The following is a 15190-nucleotide window of genomic DNA, read 5'->3' as shown; positions in this document are numbered from 1 at the left end:
CCTCGATAATTCCGACACTCACTCTTGTCACCTTTCTTATACAGTGGTTTAATTAAGGTTTTCCTAAAATCATTAGGTACTTCCCCTTTTTCAAAAACCATATTCATAATCTTCAGTAGCTTGTTTCTAATCTCAGAGCCACTACATTTAAGAAACTCATTTATCACACTATCAGCACTTGGAGCCTTATTATTTTCTCATCCTTTTAGTACTGTCGCTAATTCTTCCTCACAAAACAAATCTTCCTTCACATCCAAGGTATCACAAACCTTCTACTAAAGCTTTTTCATTAATATTCCTAGCTGCAGCCTTAACTTTCTTCCCTAAGACACCATCAGCAACTTTACAAATTGTTTTTCTAAAATTATCCATCCATCTTCCACATTGTCAAATCTTAAACTCTCGAATTTAGTATTCAGCTATTCCTGGAAAGTAGCTCTCAATTTTTCATCCTGGAGTCTATAACTTCCCAGGAGGTAGTTACCCTTCCGAAATTTCAGCTTTAAATTAACCTTAGACGCTACTAGATGGTGATCCTTACTTTGAACAGGAATAACAGCATTCCTATACACCCTAGTATCTTGTATTGATCCTGCTAGTCTTCGGTTTACAATAACATTATCAATAAGGTTTACCGTCCTACCATCACGTGAATACCATGTTAACTTATGGGCCATTTTATGACCAAACACCGTATTTGTTATAACTAGGTTGTCGAGGCTACAAAATTGTAATAGTCTGTACCCAAACTGTTTTCTTTTCCAAAGCCAAATTTACCTAGGCCAGGATGCCATCCATCTATCCCTATTTCTACCAGCTTGGGCGTTAAAATCTCCTAGTAAAAACACCATATTTCTAGCTGGTACCCTGTCTATTCGCTCCTGTAACTGTAAGCAAAACTCATCTGAGTAACTAGTATCTCCATCAGTGGTTTAACAGGGGCATACACTACTATAACTGATACCCTGAGCTTTTTTGTCTGATATTTCAGACAGATATTGTGTATATTGTATTTCCGCTATGAGTGTACAGTTGAGAGGCCTTCTTCCTCCTTCACCTATATTACGACTCCGGGTGAGGTTGCCCCATTTTCTATTATGGACCCCAAGACAAAAGGTCCCCCTTTGCTTGTGTATCCTATGGAGGTATCCAACTTGTCTGTACAGCTTTCCCCTATCACCAACTAGGGATGCGTAATTGGCAGAGGGGAAGGTCCCCTACTGAGCAGTAGACTCATAAATCTACTATGACATGCCTAAATCTAATATGTCAAGAATATCGATGGTAAGTAAATAAAAAGTAAAATAAGGTTATTAATTTATTTTAATTTTTACTAGGAAGAATATGGGATATACAACATCTAACATAGCTTACCCTGTATGAAGGGGAATGAACATAACCGAAATAAAAAATACATTTTTTTAGAATAATCGTAAAAATACATTTAAAAAGTATAGACAGGATCTTGATATTTGAAGAAATGAATAGATACGGAGAAAATAAATTGATGTATCTTCTCAATTTATTTTGAAGAGGTTTCAAAATAAATGTTTGTTACTAATTTTCGTCGGTTTTGTATTATTTAGATGGTGACGAAATATAATTTTATTCTAGATTTTTGCGGGGGCAAAAAACAACAACGAACAATTCCGAAAATCAACCAAATACCGTTGTATTACCCAATACCAGTTCAGCTTCACATTAATGATATTGCTAAATATGTTGACGAACAGGTCGAACAGCATTGGTTTTCTAATGACTTGATTAACATACCAGTTGAAGATAATACATAATCAAGCAGACTGTTTTAAAATGGATAAATCACGGACCTCTGGTAGCTTCAAAATTTGCATTTCAGTTCAGCCAATTGGAGGGAGAGCAGGGCGGATCTAGAGCGAAATTCCACGAAAGGGCCAATTTGACAAGGGTCCCAATAAGCAAAATCTTTGGGGGAGGGGCAATTTAACAAAGGTACCAATAATTAACAAAATTGACATATTTATTCTAAAAAAAAAGAGTAAAAGAAGGAAAAAAGACAAGGAACGAAGGTGCCAGAAAAATCCTCGGGGCGAGGTCTCCCAGCCCCCCCTGGATCCACCCATGAGGGAGTGGGATAGGAGGACATAAGCCCCCTTAATATTTTTGTCACTTCCCCTTTTGATTTTGAAATATACCCTTTTTTTCATTGAGCAACACCTATGTTTTTTGTAGTTTTAGTGAATTAGTCTAAAAAGAACAACCACTCCCCAAGATATTGAAAAAGCAACCTACATTCAGCTTACTTCCCCCCTCCGTTTCTGTAAACTGCCACCACTTCTGATTTTTTCGTGATTTTGACCTACAGTCTAAAAGAGTGGTGAGCTCTTTTCATATACATAAATAGGTGAACCTACCCCTCCATCCCCAATTACGATCCTTTTCGTAAACACAAGAACGATAAATATGGTTTAAGCATAATAAATAGGCCGCCAGATAAACATCAATTATAATAGCTCCAATTTTTTCACGGGTATAGCTTCGGGGGGAATGGTCGCTGTTAAGATCGAACCCTTAAATTTTCAATTAGCTGCACCAATGCTGTTAGGTAGGATGAGTGAGTAGAGATGGGAGAAGCAAAGAGTGAAAGGAGATGCGAAAAATGGCTTGGTATGATGTTGCCGGTGTTGCACTTGGAGTTATTGGAAGCATGTTGCAATTATGGAGTGAGTTCAATTTCATTTATGTGTGTGGTTATTTTTATTAACGGGCAGGACAATAATGTTTCCTAAGTTAAGAGTGAAGTGGGGCTTATGTATTTGTTTCACCAAGAAGCCTCGTACGGAAAGGGTTGTAGGATATGGGGTGCATTTGATAGAAAATACCTTTGCACAATTTAAGATCCAAACTGACTGGAGGTAAACAGGCCACCCTTTCATGCCCTTTCTCCAATTACAACCAATCAAAATTGTGACATAGCCATTTTGTTCATCATAGTTGGAAGGCCCAATAACTATGCTTCTGAGGATGAAAAAGCCCTCAATTACCCTTGAGACAAGGGCGGTATGGATTCAATTTGCCCAAAGTTTATATACATATAGGGTTTATTATTGGGGAATTGGGGGCGTGTTTGACCTTCGGTTATCGATAAGGCTAAGGGTATTAAGGAGAAGCTTTCAGGAAGTGCTGAGGAGAATTTGAACTAAATCAAAACACACCGTGTGCATGCAGGTTGTCAAAAGGGCGTATCACCAATTTATCTGAAACGACTTAGGTAATAAACTGAAACTTTCATGGCATCTGCTGGTAGGTCTAGAACTGACCAGAAAATAATTTGAAAAATATGAAAATAGTGGCAGGTATAAAAGACTTGCCCTATGAAAAAAGTGCGCAGCGATAACAGGCTGGGACTAAAATGAGGGTGTAATTACTTCCCGTGGACTTGGTCTGGTACCGATAAGAGATGTCACTAACCAAACTGTTGGGCGGGGATTATGGGGCTGTGGACCGACTGGTTGGTCATTCCGATTGACTAAGTTGGGGGATATTGCCCTTAAAACTACCACATTTTCATTTTTTACCGACTGAGGCTGACTTTCCTTCATTGGCTTTACGTCACATATTTCCATCTGCCCATTTACCCTAATAAAATAAAACGAACCGGTAAAATAGTGGCGCAATTATTCACTCAATTCAGATTTTTATTGGACTGGCTGAAGCCAATTTAGGGGACCCCTTCGCACATGTGCGAGACCCCCTGCCAAAAATTAAAGCACAAAATACCGGTTCAAACTTTATGATCAGAAACTTGTCCCCTTGGCATGTATCAAAAGGTTTTCCCATCTGAACTACCTTTAAGGGGTAATTTTTTTCTAATTGAATATCAATAACATCAACAACCAATTTAGGGGACCTCTTCCCCCATACGCGAGACCCCCTGCCAAAAATTATAGTACAAAATACAGGAAGTACCTTTAAGGGGTATATATATACATATACATATATATACATATACATATATATATATATATATATATATATATATATATATATATATATATATAAATATAATATACCGAAATAATTCTAATGTCAATCCACACCAATAAAAGGGCCTAGATCAAAAATATTCCCTGGAGTCAACTGTAATTGTATTTTGATTTCTACCTCCCCCTTTGCCTCAGATTCATTCTATATTTATCTGAAGGTTAATTTCGATTAAGGATATTTTGGCATCAAAAGCAATATTTGCAGTATCTGCCTGAGTTTCCCATCCACGAATCGTTCGCCCTTGGAGCTTTGTTTCCTCTTGGACGGCTACTTGTCAAAAAATTAAATTGTGTATTTTTTTTTTTTTCGTTTAATAAAGTTTGATTCAATTCAAATTCCATTGATAGCACCTTGGTCTTCTGTGGGACAAAATTGTTGTTAGGTGCCACAAAATAGAAAAAAACGCTCTTTTTTTAACACTTTAAAAGAGGACTAGAACTTTTAATAGAAGTTTGAATGAGACAGGTTGTAATGTTTCGATATGGTTAGCCATGGGAAAAAAGAAACAAAGATGACGGACCTTTAATAATCATGGATCACAAAACCCACACAGAAGGGTTCGGATCCAGTATAAGGCTAGATTTTTAAAATAATTTATATTAGTAAGAGATTAGAATTCAGAGAGTGAAGAGTTTGAACAAAACTACCTATCCTCAAGTTTTTATTTGATAATATGTATTAGTAAAAATGAGTGGTTTGTTTACACTATTGCAAGTTGATGCTAGAGCTGGCAGTAGCAATGATAGAAAGACAAGAGCACCAAACTCAGTGGTAGAAATTACAAGAGGATCTTGACTAAGCATTGAATAGGATGATATGTATGCAAGATATGTGATATTATTGGCCACTACTACTGCTACTACTACTGATAACCCACTGCAGTACCAAGCCGCCTGATGCCAACACAGCTATGCAGGCTCCTTCTCAAACCTAGTCTATTCAAGGCTTCCCTCTTTACACCCTCCCAGGAAGTTCCCATTTCCTTTAAGTCTTTATTTATGAAATCCTATCAACCCAGACGAGGCAAATTCAAATTTAAGGAGCAGTTATGTTTTTCAGCAAAACTTGATATGGTGCATGTACATAGACTTCAAGCTACTTCAAGTGTAATAGTGGAATATATTGAGGACAATAATCTGTATCAGTAAGTGAAAAATGAATGATATATACTATTGTAATTATGTAATAAATACTTTTCTAAATCAATAATGTTTTTCTTGTTAGATGTTTTTACCGTTCCTCTAGGAATATTTTTGAAGTAGAAGAAGTCTTAGTTAGTCTGCAGTCATCTGTGAGAATGTAAGGATTTAAAAATGGACGGATCTGAGAAACAATTCATGCAGCATCTAGTCATTTTGGAAAAATGTTTTATTCTAGATGATGATTTTCTAGAGGTATCTCTTCAAAGGAAAATATTTTCTTAAAAGATGCTTAACGATATAATGAGAAACAATTCTCCCTCTTTGGGCTATTGTATGAAACTTTTACGTAGTGGTCCAAACGCATTTACCCCATTTACTGACATATTAGTTGAAACGAAAAAAATGATATCGTAGATTTGCTTTTGAACACTACCTTAGAAAACTAAGATTATCCAAATGTTTTTTTTTTATGAGAACAATAAATAAATTGGCAATTTAGAAGATCATGTCTAAGGAAGTATTTTGATGTCACCCAATTACTCTTCTCTCTCTCTCTCTCTCTCTCTCTCTCTCTCTCTCTCTCTCTCTCTCTCTCTCTCTCTCTCTCTCTCTCTCTCTCTCTCTCTCTCTTGAACTCGAAAAGAGGACTTTCTTTATCAATCATAAGTCAGTTTTATTTTGGTGGTGAGGTTGTCAACACTGGAAAAATTTTCTATACATCATGTATATACTATACATGACGATATACTATATATGTATATACTAAGTATATACTAGTATAGATATACTATAGTATACTATGCATGTATAGACTTGGTAGGTGGTCATCATGCAAGATTTGTACAATTATTGACCACTATTACGAAACACGTAGATTATCCAATACGTGCAAATTGCATAGATGATACGCACTGCAAATTAAAGGTACAGTTCCTGTCTTGAACTGTTTTTGTGACAATCACACTAAAGGATTCATATGCTCGAATTGTCCGGATGATAAATGTGATCAGTGGGAAAATGCCTATCCCGGGATGATTGGAAAGAATTCTAACCAAGATTTTAGTTTATTTCTAAAAGACGGGTATCGTCGTAGTTTTAAATTGTTTTGGGAGGAGAAATGAGGTCTACGCTTCAACTGTTGCAATAACAATAGATTTTCATTTTACGTCTTCATTGTGAAGACAATGGCGACTATGATTATAAACCTACTGAGTTTTATTTGGCTGTTACAGAAAGTGATTCTCCATTTGAAAAAATTGTATGTGATATTGTTTTAAATAAGCAAATTAAAACATATGATTTTTACGATAAGAATAAAATATAGTATCATTGACTTCGCAAAGAGATACAATAATAGTAAAGTTACATTGTACTGTACAAAATTTAACCTTGACTTTGCACATCAAGATTAATATGCATTGAATTCAGATGATCTCCCGCCACTAGTGGTTCTCGATAGCTACCTATACGTAGAGGAAGAAGTCTAAAGAGGATAAAAAGTCTTGTTTTTAGCATATATATATGCATTTTTTATTAATATGCAAATTTACAAACACTTTTGGAACATTTTCATCATAGGGCACTGAAATTGATAAACAGGTATTAAGGTACATTTTCACAACGAAGTCATTCAGGCATGATTGTCTGCATAAATTTTGAGAAGTTCGTTGTAGGTATAGCCACGACTTTGGGAAACGAAATATAGTGGTGCATGAAAGCCACAGCTTTCAGTCGTTAAAAATTGCATTCTCTTCTGGGTTTGAATAATAGTTTTCCCACTTCTTTCAATTAAGTTATTTATGTGTAGAATGTAGAATGCATATTGTAGGCCAAGAGGATAAAATTTTTTTATATTATTTGCTGTTTGAAAGATGCACAGCCTATGACCTGTCTTTGCATTCGATGGAATGCTATTTAAAATGATAAATTTCTTGTTAACACTTCGAATTTTTTCAATGAACTTCAATGGTATACAATATAATGGGGAGTGATTTCCCAGCAAGTTTCAAATTTTTTTCAGGATATTAATATAATAATCTCAGCTAATGGCTTGGCAGAGTTGCAGCCTAAACTTACACTCCCTGTCCTTACGATACTCATATTTTGAGTGCCAGACAAGTCTAATAAAATGATACCATGAGTATTTGCAAACATTGTATCAGTAATATCATTTTCAAATAATTTTGAATATCGATGTATGGATTGCATTGTAAGATATTTATTTCAAGAAATGTTTATCACGAGCCCCAAAGGACCTAATTCACATTGATTTTCAACGCATATAATGTTCTATAGGATTTATAATGATATTTGTAGAAGAATAATTGTGTAGCAGGATTCCATTTACTTTACACACAAGAAAAGAAAGTCCAAACATTTCAGATTTGTGTAAGAAACTTGTCCACGATTCTCTAGCACTAGCTTATCTTATAAATGCCATCGCCAGTTTTGAAGGAATTTCACCATTGATGAATGAAGAGTCAGCGAAGGTACATGAACCCGTGGCAATATGATGCTGATTGGTGATTGTATGAGGAACAAGTAATTGGATATTGTTTCCACTAGCTAGCAGTTTTTTCACTGCCTAAGCAACAAACCTCTTAACCTGCTGCTTTGGTATCTGAAGTATTGCCGAGACGTGAGAGACTGTTACATCAAGTTGTGTAGAAAGTTTCTTTCGTGAAATGAAATTTGATGAAGTAAGCGTTAATTTTATATCCGCTTTAAAATTTGGTGGTAACTATTTGGGTATATTAAATATCTCATGAAATTAAATCCACTAGTTGTCTCCTCTTTAAGCGTTTCAGTGTCTGTCTCATATTCATATCCACTGGCCGAACCCCTCAATTCCTTATATGACTTTGATGTCATCATCAACATGAACTGTATGTAGCTTGTATAATTTGAGAGATTGTTGCTTGTGCTCACCCATGTTCCATTTATGTAGACAATAATTTGTCGAAATAAACTATGCAATAAGGTTACCCTGGCAGGGTAATAAAATTGATTAGAAAAAAGTGAAGAATAATCTTCACTGGAATAAATTTGAAAATATAAGTTTTCAGAGAGCAGTTTTTGTGAATAAAGTTATTCATAGTAACCATGTTTTACAATCACATCAATATTTTATGCATTGAAAAAATTTAAAGATGAGATGACTGAAGGATGAGGTTCTTTATGCGGTATATGTACCATTTCTAAGGAAAGAAATCCTTTTTCGATCTAACAATTTTTACTATTGGTTTCTTTTTTTCTTTGACAAGAGCAATGTTTTACGCCTCCAGCCTGATTTGAGACTGACGAGTGATGATGTGATTCTTGCCCCTATTAGATCTTTACAGCTTTGCCATGATTTTATTCGCTCACTTAAGGATCACGCACTGGACTTGAGATTCTGTAGAGCACTTTTGTTAAAATCCTTTTCAGAGCCCCAATCGTTTAGTGTAGAGGATGCTAAGCCCGGGGTAACCCATGCGGTACATATTATTTTAGCCAGGGGTATTGCAGAGCGAAAAAACGTAGTAAACCGACTTCCGAGACCATAAATGAGCATTGACGAACGACCCCTGTAATAGTCCATTCCATGACCCAACTGTCATGGTGTAAGAGTAGCAACATGGCAATTAATGTCAGGGCAAACAAAAATATTTTTTCAATTCGCTGTCACGCTGGTCGAAAGTGACATGTAAGGTTAAACCTTTCGAAGTGACAATAACTAAAGGTTAAACCTTTAGTTATTGCTAGAGGATTGCCCAATTCACTTCTTAATATCAACTGACAGACCACCAAATGCGAAGTTTTTCCCGGAATATATTAAAGGTACTTCATATTGTAGTGGTGAATGTTTTTTGTTCAAGAATACGTAAAAGGTGGGAATTAGTATTACTACTGGATCTGTATGGATACCACCTCTCGTAAGAGTATTAAATGGGTTCCCAAACTCAGCTCTGAATACACAAATTTTGTACCAAGCGGGGTTCTCTAACTCCTCTGGTAAAACAGGAGGTGAGCTACTTCCGATTTGTCCTGGTTCCTCCATATCACTATTACTGTGAGAGTTAGGTACAGCGTCTTCCAGCAACCTCCTGACCTCACTAAGTGGTAATTGTTCTAACAGGTTGTCTAAAAATTATTCGTCGAGGCCGAAAGCCCTCACGAAACTATCTTGATTAAAGCTAGGGGGAAATATACTGATAGGGCTCAGCCCCACACTTAAATTCCTTTCATATTCATTTCTCACTGGGGCCATACATGAATTGTCATGAAATCAGGATGGTGATGTAGATATGTGAACCTAGCAAACAATAAGAGCTGATTAGCTCATTTAAACACTTCTGATTTCATCCTGAGGAGTAACTTATATGAGGCTGAAAGAGAATATATAGTCCCAAATTTGCTTAAGGGGAGACGCTTGCTTATACTTGCGAGTGATTGTTCAGAGCTAGAAGGACCACACTACGACTTATAGGTATAATGACCAGAAGTTATTCCACAAGTTAACCCTCGAAGTGACGCCTCGGATGAATTGAGACCGCTGTTGATAGGAATAAGTATCGGATCACTTGACGCTTCTGTTTTCTGGAAATAACGATATACCTTTTGTTTGCTAACAAAACTTCGTTCCTAGGAAAATCAATAGAAATCTAGACTCTATAACGGGTCTGCTCATAGAAAATGGCGGAAAATCCTTTGTTTTCTAACATAAAATGGCTATGTTTGTGTGAACCATTGAGATATTGTTACGAACAATTGGGAGCATATCCTTACTTGGGGGGGGGGTCCTGAAAGTCTTTTCCTGGCCCTCAAGGTTTTTTAATAAAAAGCACTATCTTTTACGTGACATCCAAAAAAATCCTGAATTAAATATTCCCTACTACGTAACATGCACCTGCTGACTTTTATTAGAATGGTTAGATATGGGTGTCGTGGAATGGTTGGATATGGGTGTCGTGGAATGGTGGGATATGGGTGTTGTAGAAATAAACGGGCCGGCACTACTGATAAGACCTTTGCTAAAGGTCTTCTGTCAGCAGAATTGAGCACTTGTTCATAATCTATAAAACTGAGGACTGGTGATTTTTAACTCAGGCAGTACTGAATTATCGCATAAGAGTGAAAATTTTCTCGACACATCATCTACCTTTCCTAAAGCCACACTGTTCCTCTATTAAAATTTTGTCTACAGCATCTCTCAGTCTAAAAAATATCATATTACTAAGTAATTCTCTACATACAGAGACCAAACCAATGTCTCGATAATTACCACGCTATTCTTATTACCTTTCTTATCGAGTGGTTTAATTAAAAAAGGTTTTCCTAAATTCGCTAGGTACTCCCCCTTTTTCAAAATCATATTCACAATCTTCAGTAACTCATTTCTAGCTTCAGAGCTGCCATATTTCCGAATGAAGTCCCATCGAAGCGCGTAGGAGCCAATGCTGCATTAAACTGTGCTTCGGACATTATTTCTTCGCTTGTAAAGTGCGATTCCCAGAACATAAAGCTTCCGGACTTTGTTATCAAATGTCCCAGCGAAGTGCCAATGATCCCTGTCGATGCCTTCAGTACCCTCAGTGCCAAGGTGAATTCTTGCCTTGAACAGCTGCGTGATATTGCGTCTAAGGTTACAGAGGGACAGTCTAAGCTTGTAGCCCCTACTCAAAATACGAAAAAACCATCCTACGCTGTCGTTGTAAGAAACCCACCCCCGGAGCTCAGCGACCCTATCCTTCGCATGAAGAAGCTCGAAACGTTGGATGGTCACGACGGAATCATAAGTCTAAAATCTAAGCCACATAGCAAAAGCTGGGTTGTGATGGTACGCGATAAGCGCTCAGCCGACTCGCTTGCTGAAGCTGTTACTAGCTCCATCCCTAACGTTGGAGCCAGAGTGATTGATAAAAAGCCTTTAGCTGTGGTCCGGGATATACCCCATAATTATTCAAGAGCTGATTTGGAGGCCTCAGTGGAAGGACTTATTAGTGCTAGTCAAATCGGCGACTCTCGTACTTTTCGCCTCGAGTTCGTCGACAAAACCGCTCTGAATGCGGTTCTGGAGTCGGGAATCCGTATTGAATATGAAATTTTTCGCGCTAAGCCCTTTCAATCCATTCCACGTCGATGCTTTCGCTGTCAAAGTACTGATCACCTGATTGGAGCTTGTCCCAGCTCACCAGCACATCCCAAGTGTTCCAGATGTTCTGGCCCTCATGTGAATTCCAAGGAAAACCCTTGCCAAGCCTCACCAAAATGTGCAAATTGCACTATGGAACCCGTAAGTTTTAGCCTGAAATGCAAAGTTCTCCGATCGGCTCTCAACAATGCTAATAAATGAATGCTCAAACTCCGTTTAGCTTTGTTTCCCTTAATATTAATGGTACAAAAGACAAGGATCTACTGATAAGTGAGCTACTTGAAAATGATATTGTGTTTCTACAGGAGCACCTTCTCTCTAAAGTGAATGTTGATAGCCTAAAGCGTTCTCGGACCCATTATACCTTCTTGAGAGCCGCCCAAAAAACCCGTGGAAGACCATCAGGAGGTCTGGCCATCTATTTCAGACACAAGACTCAGCCGATATTATTGCAAAGCGACGCTAACATCTTAGCGATAAAATGTGGTGATACCGCATTTATAAACATTTATTTCCCCTGTAATAAAAAGACTGTGCAGTCATTGTCTAGTTTTTCACAAGCATGTAATCGCCTACGAACACTACTTAGCGACCTTTCAAAACAAAATACCAAATGGGTTCTCGCCGGTGACATGAACACTGACTTATTATCTAATTCCGACCGATATGAAATCTTTCTCGATTCACTACCTGGAGGATTCCATCTTGCTGATAAAGATCTTCTATTTACTTATATTCACAATCGTGGTGGTCTTACTTCCAACCTTGATCATGTAATTGTGTCAGATTCAACTCTACTTTCATCAATAGTTCATGTGGAAGACTCTAAAATCGACGACGATCATTTACCAATCACGTGCCAACTATCTTGCTCCATGGCGACCTCTGTGCAACGTAACTCTCCCAAGTGGTTCTCAAAGTTAAATTGGGAAAATACCAATGTTCCACTTTAAGTATTGACATTGTCCCAGTTATTATCATCTATTAAAGTGCCTTTCCACTTATTGCAAACATCTGTATCTACAACTTCAACGCGGATAGATATCAACTCGTATTATCAGCAAATAGTGTCCTGTCTAAAGTCTGCCGCTAAAACAGCTGTACCCTCCGAGTGCGTGCGAACGGGTACTCGCAATCCCTTTTGGAAAGTTGATCCTAAAGTGAAGATAGCTAAACAAAAAGCTAAGTTCTGGCTCCGTATGTGGATAGCCTGTAATCGTCCTTCTTCTGGTTCAGTACATCAAATAAAACAGAAAACCAAACGAGAGTACAAATATTCCCTGCGTAGAGCGAGACTGAATGCCTGGGATGGTCCTTGTGACAAGAAATCCTGGGATCGTGTTATAAACAGTGTTAAATGTTCACCTCCAATTAATTCGTCTCTTCGGCTATGTGACTTCGTTTCTCATTATAAAAATATTTTGCTTTCGTTTAATATTAATCTCCAAAATCATTTTACAAAGCTTGTAAACTCAATCCTCCCAATTCGTATCAACCAATCTCAAGTGTTGTCGGTGGAATCTGGTGTTATACTCCGAGCTCTTATGCAAGTGAATAAGTCTGAGTCTCTCGATAGTGATGGTCTTTGCTTCAAGTTTTTTGCTTATGATTGTCCTGAACTGCTGAAGCATTTGCAATTATTGTTTCAGATGTGTTTGGCACAGTCCGTTGTGCCAGATAGTTTTTGTCCGGTTGTATATCTCCCATAGTCAAGAGGGGTAAGGACCCCAGTGCTTGCTCTAATTATCGTCCTATCACTGTGTCTTGTTTTGTTAGTAAGCTATTTGAATATGTATTGCTACCGGCCATTAACTCCAAGTGCAATTTTACACCCTTCCAGCTTGGTTTTAGAAAAGGTATGGGCTGTTTTCAAGCTCACCATATTGTGGGTCGGCTAATGAAACAAGCTGTTGCTCAAAAAAGTCCCCTGTATTGTTTGACTGTTGACATATCTAGTGCTTTTGATAATGTAATTCATTCAAATGCTTTGTTTTCTCTAGCAGCCTCGGGTGTTAACCTTTCTATTGTTTCCGTGCTTAAGTATTGGTATGCTAATTCTTCAGTTAGGGTGAAGTGGAATGGTACGGTAGGGGAGTATATTCCTGTTAAAAAAGGCGTTAGGCAAGGTGCCGTGTTATCCCCGAGCATTTTTAAATGTGTTTTAGCTTCGTGTCTCCAACGTCTTCAACCGTCAATTTTTTACAATGATAATTTAGGCATTAGTCACGTTGCATATGCTGATGATGTTCTGCTTCTTAGCCGGACAAAAAATAGTCTAATTACCAACTTCTACCGGCTTTCAGCCGCACTATCCACAGTAGGCCTTTCAGTTAATGCCTCCAAATGTGAGTTTTTGTGTTTTGGGAGTCCTCCACCAGCATCACCTCTTTGCTTGGGTTCTTCAACTATACCATGTTCAGCAAGTATTAAATGGTTGGGTCTCTCTTTTTCCACGTCACTTTCGTCTACTTGCTCCGCTATTACGTCCAGCGTGCTGAAAAGTATGCGGGTTGGATACGCGAAAATTTCACCAAATCGTGGTCGGTATAACCGAAATGGACTATGCCGTCTTTATTCTAGTTTTTGTGCCCCTGCTGTTTTTTATCTTTCTGGTTTTGCTTTCCTCCTTCGCAAGAAGGATACACAGAAAATACGTTCAGGATATTTTAAGTACTGCAAGTATTTGCTGCGTCTGCCTCGGTGGTATCGGAATCATACAGTCGTCTCTAAATTTGACATCGTTGATGCGCCCTCGCGACTGAAACATTTATCTAAAGATATATGTTTTAAAACTCAGCAAATGGTCGGTGTTTTTGACCCTCTTTGGCCATTTTTTGATTGGAGGTAATTTATTTATGTTGTATGTCGTTATGCTGCTATGTTATTTATGTTATTATGTTTTTTGTCTTGTTTTTTCTTTTTTTATGTGTTTACTCCACAGTTTAATGTACTTTGTGGGTTATAAATAAATTATTATTATTATTATATTTAAGAATTTAATTGACCACACTATCAGCACCTGGATCGTTATTATTTTTTAATTCTTTCAGTACTGTCGTTAATTCATCCTAACAAAACAAATCTTCCTTCGCATCCAGGGTATCATAAACTTTTTCATACCAGTACAATATCCGGTAAAATTCTAGTTAATTGACTTCTTGCTATTTTGGAGAGGGTTTAGGTTATGAAAATGAAACTTTCAGGGATGGGTCTACAGGCTAAAGTATGTCCCGGGAAGGTATTTTAAAAGTACCAACCGCCATTCCTTCTCCCTCTAGAGGGTCTTGAAATTTGCCTACATGACAGGTATGAAATTCACAAAATAATATTTTACCTTAATTTTTAGTTACTAGTTGCTTTTTCTCTGCCTTTAGTACTGAAAATACAATTCCTGTTATTTGAGTAGAATTTTGAGCCATATTACTTTTTTTTTTTTCAAAATTTAGGAAATGTATTCGCATATCTTTAAAACCTTACTAAATGAAACTGAGCAAAGTTATGAAGCTGAAAACAATTTTGTTGTACTTCAATTAAGCAAAAGATCTATTTTCCAAGGTTTCACTTTTATAACACACATATTTTTAAAGGTCATCAAAGGTCAGGGCCCTCTAGAGGTAGAAGGAGTGGAGGTAGTTGCTTCAAAATACCTTCCCGGGAAATAATTTAGTCCGTAGATTCATCCCTGAGAGTTTCCTTTCCTAACCTAAACCATTTCTGAGATAGCAAAAAGTCAATTAACTAGAATTTTACCCAATATTCTACTATCATGGCGTTTAGCTGTATTTTCCAGCAATTTTATCCATGGGCTCCACTTAGAACCTCCTTAGTTCATATTTTAATGCTTTCTCAACTTTCTTTACATTCCTTTTGTTTTCATATGATCTATCAC

General features: G+C 37.3%; 1 protein-coding gene across 3 annotated transcripts in view; it reads left to right on the top strand.

Moving 5' to 3' along the window:
* The first annotated feature begins 494 nt into the window (after positions 1–494).
* LOC136035165 (pancreatic triacylglycerol lipase-like) overlaps positions 495–15190 on the top strand; it is a 60535-nt gene continuing 45839 nt past the window's right edge. The window contains exon 1 of one of the 3 annotated variants that reach the window (XR_010619354.1): positions 495–2702. Coding sequence is in view for 2 of the 3 variants with exons in the window: in XM_065716733.1 (XP_065572805.1) it covers positions 2630–2702 (73 nt within the window). In the remaining variant the exon portion in view is untranslated. The remainder of the gene's footprint in view (positions 2703–15190) is intronic. The other 2 variants (XM_065716733.1, XM_065716734.1) reach the window with 2 other exon arrangements.

Source organism: Artemia franciscana, chromosome 14 (assembly GCF_032884065.1).
Source record: "Artemia franciscana chromosome 14, ASM3288406v1, whole genome shotgun sequence".
In the NCBI taxonomy this organism is placed as follows: Eukaryota; Metazoa; Arthropoda; class Branchiopoda; order Anostraca; family Artemiidae; genus Artemia; species Artemia franciscana.
This window is presented reverse-complemented; position numbering and strand designations above follow the sequence as displayed.